Source organism: Mixophyes fleayi, chromosome 11 (assembly GCF_038048845.1).
Source record: "Mixophyes fleayi isolate aMixFle1 chromosome 11, aMixFle1.hap1, whole genome shotgun sequence".
Lineage (NCBI taxonomy): Eukaryota > Metazoa > Chordata > Amphibia > Anura > Limnodynastidae > Mixophyes > Mixophyes fleayi.
In genome coordinates, this window is record NC_134412.1 from 90,529,731 (window position 1) to 90,542,716 (window position 12,986).

At 39.7% G+C, this 12,986-nt stretch overlaps 1 protein-coding gene across 1 annotated transcript in view; it reads left to right on the forward strand.

Annotated features, from left to right (window-relative positions):
• Window positions 1–12,986, forward strand: part of DISP3 (dispatched RND transporter family member 3) — a 96,358-nt gene that overhangs the window by 33,217 nt on the left and 50,155 nt on the right. The window contains exons 3-5 of the mRNA XM_075190205.1: window positions 1,109–1,328; window positions 10,089–10,225; window positions 10,901–11,035. Coding sequence (XP_075046306.1) covers window positions 1,109–1,328; window positions 10,089–10,225; window positions 10,901–11,035 — 492 coding nt within the window. The remainder of the gene's footprint in view (window positions 1–1,108; window positions 1,329–10,088; window positions 10,226–10,900; window positions 11,036–12,986) is intronic.

Genomic DNA, 12,986 nt, shown 5'->3' on the forward strand with positions numbered 1-12,986 from the left:
AGAAAACCTGCAAAAAAAACCTACAAGGGTCACTGAGCAAGTACATCTATCTATCTCTATCTCTATATAGCTATATCTATATCTGTATCTCTATACATCTATATCTATATATATATCTATACATGTAGGGGCCCCGGTGCACTGCTTTGCCCGGGGGCCCATAATGTTGTTAAGATGGCCCTGCCTATAAGGACCACATTTTGTCTGCCTCAGAGCTGGCCGTCTCGGCAACTTTTAGGAATTAAGCTGGGTACACATTATACAAAATGTCTCCCGATGCGATATCCTTAGCGATTTTACCAATGATTAGAAAAAAAAAGTCCCGATCAGCAGCCGATTCAGTGTGCACACTATACACGTTTTACAAGATTTATCATCAGATCTGTGCTCTTCATCAGTCATAACCATCAGATGAAGATGGTGACTCTGCACACTCCTCAGTGCATAGACACTGCAGGACTGGAGCGACATTGTTCCATCGTTGAATGACATTTTTACTTCGGTTTAAAAATCAAACAATACAAAGTGCTCTGGAAAGATAATCGTTCATTGTTGGAGCGTACACACTGATACAATATCAGGCCGAAAGGTCATTTATCGTGTGATTGGCCCGATAATTGGCTGAAAGTCTGTAATGTGTACCCAGCCTAATGTTTGCTGAACCTAGAAATATAAAACTTGCAGGCAGGAAAATTGGGATACAGTTTGGCTTTAGCTCTTCTCCTAGTAGCCATAATCATATTTAAAACCCTAAAATTGGAAAACCCCTTGAATTGGGACTGTCTCACTAAAATGAGGACTATCGGGGTATGTAAGTGCACAGGATGCTTTAATCCCTGGAAATAAAGAGAACCCTAAAGCCCTCCTAACTATCATACATTATTTAATGTGTTACTGTGGTTTGAGTGAGGAGTACCTTAGGAGTAATTGTAGAAATTATATTTATGGAATACGACATATTTGAGCTGTTAGTGCCGTAAACGTATTGATATTTATACAGAAGGTGTATTTTTTTTTAGAGATGAATGGTAGCCCTTGTAACCTAATTGATTAAGTATAATAAATGACTAATATTTTGCATACAGAATAATGAACATTTCCTTTGTAGGTTCTCTAAAGCTGGCAATGACCCACCCCGAATTTTACTGGTACGTGGATGAGGGCCTCACAACGGAAAACCTGAAAAGTTCCCTCCTGCGCAGCGAGATATTGTTTGGGGCCCCTCTGCCCAATTATTATTCAGTGGATGATCGGTGGGAGGAACAGCACAGGAAGTTTCAGAATTTCGTCACCACCTACATAAGAATCTTGTCCAAAGAGTCCACAAGGTAGCGTATTTATTATAGTCTATCGTTATTTTCCCCAATATCTAATGTTCTAGTTGATCTTGATGCAGTAGTTATTATTTCATATACATTACATTACATTGCAGGTCTAATAACAAATCCTATCCCCTAACTGATAATAAGCTGACATGCGTTATTTTGTATATTACGTTTTCTGTTGCCATCTGGTAAACAAATCGGCTTATACTAAACTTTTTTATAACCGATGTTAGAGCAGACATGTCTTACTTCATTTTAAAGAGATAGTAGTCTGAGCTTTCATAGTCCCCTCCCCTTTCTTATTCACTACTATTGAACTTTGCCTCATCTACTGTTTCTTTACTTCATTGCAACAATGTTGCACCTCTCTTTGGAAAATGAACCTTTATTGAATAAAATCACATCACAAAAGATTGTCTGGTCAGTATCATTTACTGAGCTATCACTATTTGCTGTTTCTGCTTCCTCTGATTTTTCTTTTGCACCATCTTCTGAAAACGTAAAAGGTTGGCCTGGATTGAGACAAGCTATTCTTTCCTGTACAGTAATAGTCTAAGGGGTAAATGTATCAAGCTGAGAGTTTTCCGGCGGGTTTGAAAAGTGGAGATGTTGCCTAGAGCAACCAATCAGATTCTAGCTAGCATTTTGTAGAATGTACTAAAGAAATGATAGCTAGATACTGATTGGTTTTTCAAACCCGCCGTAAAACTCTCAGCTTGATACATTTAACCCTAAGTCTTCATTTGGCGTAGTGGTTTCCAAACATAGACCAATTTCTTTTACCTGCTGCAGAATATGGTAGAACCTGAAGTAAGCAAAAATCGCCACGTGCCACCATATTGGCGGAGAGATGATTTAGATGCAGTTATTTGGCTATACTGAATGTTCTCTTTTCCTTACACTCCTGGGTGCTGATCCTCAATTATGACTGTCTGTTGAAGAGCACACTTGTTTTGTCTAGACCACATAATATTTTACTACATATTTATATCCTTAACATTATTTTATTCCTGCTCCTTTTTCCTAAAGTCTGTAGCAGCAATTAATTTCTTTTGCTCTTCTACAGATCTTTTGCAGAGTGTTCAACTTCATTTTTCAGGTTTAGCCTGCAAGATGCGCATCCTATTACTGTATTATGTAAACAGGTACTCATTGTGATATCCCACGCTGTTCTTGTCTTATTTGTATCTATTTGTATCGTCGGGTAGCAAAAGCAAAAAATTTAACCAATCCCAAACTTCTCTAGGACCTCACCTATTTTTCTGCTGGTATACTTTTGGACTATGACAAATCAAGCGAGAAGAAGAGAATATTTTATTTTGTATTTAATACATTGTTATATGAGGGTTTCAGAGAGTCTTTTAATCAATTGAATTTTATTTGAAAATGATGTATGTGTGTTTATTTCTTTTTACTCTTTAGATATATTAGAGTCTTACTGTGCTGTGCTTGTCCAATATACTGGGACCACTATGATGGCAAAGTTACCCCTCCAGGGATCCTAATTTAGTTAATAAACCTAGCATTCTCCACCTAAGGAATCAGGATTAGCCCCAGTGCTTTTCAGTGTGGAACTCTAGGAGGAAAGAGGGCACAGTGCAGCACCTCTTTGGTCCCCATGGAGGTACCGGTCCTTTGTTGACCAGCTTGGTGTCTGTAGCAGGGGCAACCCCACACTTGTCATCTCTTTGTTATTGTTGAAACCCATCCAGGCTATTTAGCGCTGGGGCTGGTTGAGGATGTGGCTCTGTACATAGCGACTGTTTTATTACAGGTAGCGAGTCCCTGGAAAGGTATAAACCTTAGGCGGAGAATTGCGTTTCTAAGTGCACTCCAAGCAAAATGCAATAAACAGCTTTACACACAAGAAGTGTCATGTGTAATTAAAGCAGCCCCGATGTCCCCTTACTCTCATTATTTAAGGTATAAATATGGACACACCTGCAGTATTTTAGGACAAAAAGTGAAAACTTCATTCAGTTGAAAAGGGTGGAACTAAAATTGTAGGAGGTTGGACTTGGATTTTGTCATTTACAGTGTACATCTCGAGGCATACATTCAGTTTCCATGTGTGCAGATATGGAATGGACACTTGGTGGTGCCTTCAATTGCACTGGTGCAAATCCAAGGTGTTCTGTGGTGCGTTTGGAGAGCAGCCAGGTGCGTGTGGGTGAGCGGTACACGTTAAACTAATGATTTTTGGCCCTAAAATCTACTTAAATTTAGCAACTACATTTGTTGAATGAAAATATTGCATAGTCCATCTAACATTAAATTTATTAGTTTCTGTTTCTTGTCAATTAAACATTAATCGCTATACAGTAATATGATTTTTGTGCCCTTTCGCAATTGCCTAAACACAATCTTCTATTTATGCTTTGAGAGAACCATTTAGCTTATTCTGGAATGTAAACGATTGACGTTTCCTGTTCTCTAACACAATCACTTATTTCTCTGAGCCGTCTGTAGTAGTTTTATCTTTCAAGGAGATACTAATTTAAAGTGATCCGTAGGTTGATTTAGATATTCTGAAATAGTTTAAATTGTCAGAGCCCATTAGTGCTTTGTGTCTATGTGATTGGAATTGAATTCTAATTAGCGTCTGTCTTGTTTATCGTCTACATACCCTTTATTTTTTATATATACTGCTGATTGTTTGCCTTTTGTCATGTTTTGATGTTTGTAAAACTTGAAGACACATAAAAAATTACTATAAACAAACACATCAACACAATTGTATTCCTGACTGTTGTGAACTTGGGCAGATGTATCAATTTCTCTAAAAAAAATTCTAGTTACTATTTAGCACATTCTAGAATATGATAGCTAGAATCACGATTGGTTGCTATGGGCAACACCTCCAACTTTTCCTTTTATGAAGGTTTGGTTACATTTACCTCTTAAACTTACCAAAGAGGGTCTGTTTTTCAAATGTGAGCCCTATCTTAATCATAATTCTAATAGTTGCTAGGTACACTCTCTAGCATGGAGTATCTAGCACTCCCCTTTCTTGCTACTAATCCACCTCTGCAGACTCAGATGTATGCATTCCTTTGTCTTTGGCCGGCCTTCCACTGGCAAGTCACAGATCTTAATGTCACTAGATAAGGGCAGACTAGCGTGAATAGATTTTAATGCCCCTCCGTTCAATGTTGGACTGACAAAGTTGGGGCTAGGTATAGACTGAACACTGCATCCGTCCGGCATCCTGAAGACAACATTGTGGCAGGTTAGGTTAGGTACACTTAGCCAAAGAGTGTATCTAGCACACAATCAGAAATAGGATAATGGTTTTATTTACAAAATGGACCTTTTCGGGTATGTCTTACACATACTGTATAATGAAAGTCAGCAAAAGTTGATTTTCCAGTTGAAGGTGGTTTTTAGAGGGAGATATGGATAATTTTAGTTTTCTATTCATGATAAGTAACACATACGGATAAAGCAGTGTGACTTGAATAGACTGAAGCAACCCTGCATCTTGAATCCTGTAATGTTGGGATCGGGGGGATGTAGAACCACTGGAAAGAGCTTATTTCTGTCTGTCTATGACAGCTAACCAGAAGATTGAAGATAGTATACAAATTAACTGTAATTTCCCGCATCCTCCACCAATTTGTAGCTGGTTTATATCTATGAGAAGATAATTGTTTTTTACAGGTCCGTCTCAGAGCTGATCTAACATCCAGCTATCTCTAACTTCCATTTTTAGGACTTTATTTCATACTTGCCAACCCTCACGGAATTTCCAGGATTCTCACGAATTCTGTGTAGGTCTCCCTGACTCCCCGGAGAGCAAACCATTCTCCAGCATCTAGCTCATATCCTAATGAAGTTGGCTGGATGGAGGCCTACATGACGGGAGTCGTGGCGAATCATAACATTTTGGCGAAATGTTGAATAATAATGACTTAATCTGATGTGATCACTGATGTGATTCGTTGGGGCCCCCTCCCCCCTCCATACTTACACTTCACCTTCTTTCTGGGATCTCCCGATGGGGAGAAGTGAAAAGTCGGTATGTCTGGAATACTATAGTAAACGTTAGTAAATAGCAGAGTCAAACTTTAGTCCTGTTCTTCCGTTAAACTGATTCACAGTTGTCTAGTCTGGTAATTAGTGTATCAGTTAGTAGTAAACAAGTTTTCACGGAAGTGATCATGGAGACTCACCTTAAATCAGACACTACAACATTACAAAAAAAAAATTGGGATAATGTTGGTCCCTCCCCTGATCCGCCAGTCGTCTCTCCAAATTCACGCAGCCACACGGGTCATCAGCCCACCAGACAAACCACTAGGCCATGCCCCTGTTGCCCACAACAAAATTGGAAAAGTCTCTCAAAAATCAGGACAAGCCAAAACGGCTGGGTGACCACTTCTCTTTGGCAGTTTTACCCAACCACGATTGGTCAATAGGCAAAATGCAATAATCACCCATCTCTACCATCAGTGTTTCTGGATAAAGCCAGATATAAAACGTTACTGCTGGAAATTAAGCAAAATCCTTTTCACATGCATGGTAATTATCTAGGACCTGTCACCAGATCCCACATCATTTTCTCTTAGTAAACAAAAAATGCTGAGTTTACACCGACTGATCTTCAAAGCTTTTCTTTTTTTTTTTAATATAACATAATTATAATTCCTTGTGGGATGTATTTCTAAATAAAATATGTACAGCAATAATAAAAAATGCATAAATGTCACTTTCACTGGAGCACGGAATTTATTTCCCCCTCTTCTCCTGCTGACAAAGCAGCGCAGACTTCACCTGCGCCTCGGCGGATTGACACTGTACTCTCCACCTAAATAGGACTGTCTTTCCTTATCTCCCCGCATTCTCCTGAAGGAACACTACCTCCAGTTTCCTTTCTGTACACATCAGCACATTTCTATAGCAGAACACAGTACAAAAAAAAAACCCGCTCTGACAGGTTTGACAAGGATGTAAAAATATAGAAAAGAAAAGATTATAAATTTCCACAGTTACATTTTATACAATAACAATCAGTACATGGCTGTTGCGTATGAAGGAAGAGCCACAGCCATCCCAAAGTGATCTATCAGGCTGTCCTAGGTCGTTCTCTCTAAGCTGCCTTACAATGCAAAATTACAGTAAGGTAGAGGTTACACACTCACATATATTGGCCAATGCGGTGGCACAGTGGTTAGAATTGCTGGCTAACAGCTCAAGAGTTTGTATGGTCTCCTTGGGTTTGCCAGGGTTTCCTCCAGATTTCTCCCAAAAGACATACTAGTAGGTTGATTGGCTTCAGACAAAAATGGATCAATTTGTGTCTCTGTACGTGTGTTTGTGTGTCTGGGAGAGGGTGCGTGGGTGAGGTAGGGTAATTAGACTGTAAGCTCCAGTGGGGTATGGACTGATGTGATCCATTACATTTCCCGTATAACGCTGCATAATATGATTGCATCTCCATAAATAAATAATAATTTCAGAGGTTTACAGAAGAATTTTTTACAAAGTCAGCGTCTGCTCCTACAGTTATACATCTCCCATCTGTACCCACATTAATGGACTGGCATATCTCCCAACATCTAGAATCCCAAAAGCGGGACAAAATTAACCCACCCCCACTCTGCCCAAATGCCACCCGCAAATGGGCACGTTAGGGCAAGACACAGCCCACTTTCCTGTTAAGCCCTTTTGTGGTTCGCGGATTGGGATGTCCCTCCAAAATCGGGACCTTTGGGAGGTATGGACTGGTCCATCAGCCCGCCAGCCTGCCTGTAGGTAGACTTATGAATTTCAGGAGTCTTCCCGGACTCTCGGGATAGTAGGACACCCTTTTGTTTCCCTTTTTGGCGGGCAGAGCAGGGCATTGATGACATGGTTCTTATGGTCCCGCCTTCACTGCAGGAGGATGCGGATCGTATTGTCTCTCCCACCGCAGTTGTGGGACTTGTGTAATTAAGATTAGCTCCAATTGTGCTGCAACTTTCCAGTTGTCCCAGTATAGCGATCAGGCCCCCTGCCCATTATACCAACAAAGAAAAAAAAAAAAGACCAAAACCCTCATTCACAACTCTATTAAATAAAAAAAAAAAATAAGATTTTCTTTTCTTTCTTGGATCTTTTTAGTCCACATGGGAATTAAAATCTTCTTTTTACTTCTTTCTTAAATCGATTGTTGCCCAAATGGAGAAAATAAATCCCTAAAAAAATGACCCATCTGCTCACTACAGTGACTTTAACTTGGACTAACTGGGACTCCTATTCACCGACATCCAATCAGAAGCAGCCAATGTGGGAAACCTCCAATGATTGGCTGGCGGTTAACGGGACCTCTGGCCTTGGTCATTTTATACTTTGTTGTTTGTAGTGTTTAGGTGGGTAGTTTATAGGGGATTTTTCAGGCTGTTGTTTTTTTTGTGTTTTTTTTTTTTCTTATTTGGTCTATGATGAATCAAAAAAGAAATCCAATTTTTAAAAATGTAATAAATGAGAATTTGGGGGAGTTGAAGAAATGACTTCGATAAGCAGGCTCATAAGGTAACTTAGTGAAAACCTGACACATTAACAGGATACTAAGGACCCAGTAAAAGCCGATAGTAAAACATTTTTAAACATAAAAAAACGGCATATAGAAAATTAAACCAATATCCTTCTTTTTTAACTGCCCTGGCTGTATTTGCACAGCCAGCTATCTATTATTGTATGTAAGTATATAGACAGATTTTACACACATTTGTTTTGCTTTACTCTGTGTTTTATATGGCTGAAATCTGGTTTCAGCTTAAAGAAAACCTGCGATCGGTGACATAGGACTGTGTGGCTGGCGTCTATTACCCAGAATCCTTTGCTTATCTGAATCTCATCAGCGCCGCGGTGACATTACCAGACAGAACCGAACACTATATCACGCTCTGCAGATGACATTACTTTCAGCTGATTTTGTGTTACATGGAGGAGATATTTTTGGAACTGTTATGAATGCATTATTTTGTCCTTGATAAAGAAAGGCAGATACACACATATTGTGTTAGTGGAAAACCTCAGACTGCAACTTAAAGGTTCTCAAAAAATAAAATGCATTTTTGTCAGTTTTAGACGTCTGATTACTAAAGTGGAAAATGCTGCCCGACACACGTCCTTTGGTGTCAGGATTTTTATTTAAGGGGATCTCAGTGATCCACTGGATCCCTGGAATGTACTAGACTCTGATTTAAACAAAACTGGGGGGTATATTTACTAAACTGCGGGTTTGACAAAGTGTAGATGTTGCCTATAGCAACCAATCAGATTGTAGCTGTCATTTTGTAGAATGTACAAAATAAATGACAGCTAGAATCTGATTGGTTGCTAAAGGCAACATCTATACTTTGTCAAACCCGCAGTTTAGTAAATGTACTCCCGGGTGTCTATGCATTACATTCGCTTTTCCCCAAGTTTTTGAACCTGATTCAAATTGTACTGGAATGAAAATGAAATAGACCACTTCATCTGGAAGCTAAGTATAAAAAAAGTCTACAAATATATACAGGCAAAAATGTACGAAATTACATTTAAAAAAGTGAAAAGGTTTTGCAATGAAATCTCCAGACAGTGAAGGGCTACTCTGATTGGATGAGTTAAATCAGCCAATGAAAGGAACCCTAGTGCAGCAGTTTGTGATGAGCTATTCTGATTGGCTGAGTTAAATTATTATCATAATCTATATACTACTTTATATAGCGCCACTAATTCCGCAGCGCTGTACAGAGAACTCACTCACATCAGTCCCTGCCCCATTGGAGCTTACAGTCTAAATTCTCTAACACACACACACACACACACATACACAGACACACACACAGACAGGTCAATTTAATAGCAGCCAGTTAACCTACTAGTGTGTTTTTGGAGTGTGGGAGGAAACCGGAGCACCTGGAGGAAACCCATGCAAACACAGGGAGAACATACAAACTCCTCACAGATAAGACCATGGTCGGGAATTAAACTCATGACCCCAGTGTTGTGAGGCAGAAGTGCTAACCACTAAGCCACGATACTGTCCTAATCTGGGGATCTCCAGTGGCCAGTTTGTGAAGGGCTACTCGGATTTGATGAGTTAAAGCAGTCAACTGGTGAGCTCTAGTGGAGACCAGTGTGTGAAGGACTACTCTGATTGGATGAGTTAAATTAACCAATCAGGGGAGCCCAGGTGGAGGCCAGTGTGTGAGAGGAAGCAGCTTTTGCCATTGCTGGACTTTGCCCATTACAGATTGGATCTACATCACAGTTTTCATTAAGCAGACACCTTTATTTGTGTAATTGAGACCAGAAGGAATTAATTGAAAGTAAATTTAATTTGCAGGGTATTTTCAGTCTCCTCTAAACCTATGCCAATACTAGCAACTCCAGAAGCCTCCAGTTCAACTCCGTTGTCTCACTAATTGATTGTTTTTCTAATCTGCTGATTTGCACTGAAACAAGTGCAAATAGTCTTTATTTCTGGCAGTCAGATCGGTAATTTCTTTATTTTGTAGAAAAAAGGAGGGTTTTTTTTTTAGACTACAACAAAGCTTCTACCATGTAGCTCAGGAAGTGAAGTGTACAAAGCAAAACTGACTCCCCTTATAGCGCTCGTTCTGTTTAAAATTCTTGTGGTGTAAAGAATGTGTATTTTACTTACAAATTTTCTCATTTGACCTAAACACGTCAGGTGAACATTATGTCCAAAAATCATCTGTACTCATTGACTACTTTTGTTCCTAATTGATTAATGTGTTATCTTTTTGTTTTTTTCTTTTGGTTCACCAGTAAAGTGCAGGTGCTGTACGGGGGAACTGATCTGTTTGACTTTGAAGTGAGAACAACATTCAACAACGACATGCTACTGGCCTTCATCAGCAGCAGTTGTATTGCTGTACTCGTCTACATCCTCACCTCCTGCTCAGGTACCGGCTGACCCCCAGCTCCTGGCTCATATATCTTCATTTAGCTCTTTATGCTTTTCACAAAACACCATAATGTATTATAATGTCTTGTCTTTCTAATTTACTCACCCCATGTGAGTTTATAATTTGCACTATATGGGCCTGAGTCATTAAGGAGAACAAACCAAAGGAAAAAAAAAAAAATACTTTGCACCTTGGCAAAACCATGTTGCATTGGAGGGGGAGGTAAATTTAAAATGTGGGGACAGATTTATAGTTGGGGTAGGGCATGTCCTAGATCAGCTTTAAATTTCAGTGTAAAAATAAAGCTATCAAGTATTTGTGTGCTACATGAAAAAACAGCCAGTATTTAACTTATGTGCAAAATAATAAAATATTTGCACCCCTTGCATTGTAACATGGTTTGTCCAGGATCAAATTTACTCTTTTTTTGCCTTGCTCTCCTTAATGACTCAGGCCCTATGAGTGTAGGGAGAGAGTGTTGTATAAAATGGATTTGACTTAAGCGTACAGTTTTAAATTTAAATCTAAAGGGAGTCAGCTGGAGTGAGGGGGCTGCTTGTAAAGTTGCAAGGGACGGATTTGAAAAGGGACATGTAGGACAATTTTATATGCAGCCCCAGATGAAGGTTCAGTTATTAATGGATTTGTTTTTCTCCCCCCCACCTTGTGCAGTGTTCCTGTCCTTTTTTGGGATTGCCAGCATTGGTCTCAGTTGTCTTGTGGCCCTCTTCCTATATCACGTGGCCTTTGGAATACAATATCTTGGAATCCTCAATGGCGTGGCGGCATTTGTCATTGTTGGGATTGGTGAGTACTGTATCTTATTACTGATTAATCACATATATTGGGTACAAAATACTGTTCCGCGTGTGCTATGTTTCTTAGCGTCAGAAACATAACAGAATAAACAATAGACTTGGAGACAGCGTTTTTCTCTAATTGAGGAAAGGAAGGTTTAAAGGGACCATACACACCAGTAGGTGGGGTACGAGCATTGGGTATGTGAGAGGTGCAGCTTAATCCAGCAGTAGGGAGTTCCCAAGGTTAGGACTGAAGTCATAGTTGTTGAGTTTGGGAAGTCATTGCTGTTACATGAAACCCGGTCATCGTAAGATAGATCATTCTTTCTGGGGTCTCATCCACTGTCAATCTCCCTCTGGTTTTAAAGTGTCCCTAGCACTATAAAAGAAAAAGTCACATTGTCTTTGTCTAGCAGTACGCAAAACTTTAGGGTGTCCCAACCATGTTGGTAGGTATGCCCTTACCCTCAAGAAGAGGTTCTACCCTCCCAATGCTTCTTTATGGGGACTAGAGTGGCTTTCAAAGAGAAAAAAATACATATTTTTAAATCTAACTATGATCACTTCTAAAAAATATCATCAGCAATGCAAGAAATGATTTTTCTGTTCAATTTAAATAAAAATATTCAGATGAATGCGCCATACAATATGTATTGTAAGACAAAGCAGGTATCATACTGCATTGCATGTTAATTTGGCCAGTATTAGTGATACATTTACAATATAGAGAGCATTGTTGTGATTACCATACCATACACAGAGCATGTAATTAACCCACATATAATGCAGAGAGCATTCTAATGACCACTATACAATACAGAGAGCATCCTAGTGACCACTATACAATACAGAGAGAACCCTAGTGATCACTATACAATACAGAGAGCATCCTAGTGACCACTATACAATACAGAGAGCATCCTAGTGACCACTATACAATACAGAGAGCCTCCTAGTGACCACTATACAATACAGAGAGTATCCTAGTGACCACTATACAATACAGAGAGAACCCTAGTGATCACTATACAATACAGAGAGCATCCTAGTGACCACTATACAATACAGAGAGAACCCTAGTGATCACTATACAATACAGAGAGCATCCTAGTGACCACTATACAATACAGAGAGCATCCTAGTGACCACTATACAATACAGAGAGCCTCCTAGTGACCACTATACAATACAGAGAGCCTCCTAGTGACCACTATACAATACAGAGAGCATCCTAGTGACCACTATACAATACAGAGAGCATCCTAGTGACCACTATACAATACAGAGAGCCTCCTAGTGACCACTATACAATACAGAGAGCATCCTAGTGACCACTATACAATACAGAGAGCCTCCTAGTGACCACTATACAATACAGAGAGCATCCTAGTGACCGCTATACAATACAGGGAGAACCCTAGTGACCACTATACAATACAGGGAGAAGTCTAGTGACCACTATACAATACAGAGAGCATCCTAGGGACCACTATACAATACAGGGAGAACCCTAGTGACCACTATACAATAAAGAGAGTATCCTAGTGACCTATATACAATACAAAGGACCCTACTGACCAATATACAACACAGAGAGCATCCTTGTGACTACCGTAACATACAGAGAGCATCCTGCCAACCACTATACAATACAGAGAGCATCCTAGCGACCAATATACAATACAGAGAGCATCCTATTGACCTATATACAATACAAAGGACCCTATTGGCCAGTATACAACACAGATATCATTATACTGACCATCATACAATACAGAGATACATAGAGCATCCTAGCGACCGATATACATTACAGAGATTGCCTTTGCAACTGCATACAATACAGAGAGCATTCTTGTGACCTCCGTTATGGAATCTCCCCATGTCACGCACACCCTGTATTAATTCTGTTATCAGGTGGCCTCATGAGGCTAGGCCCAATGCGCCCCTAAATCATA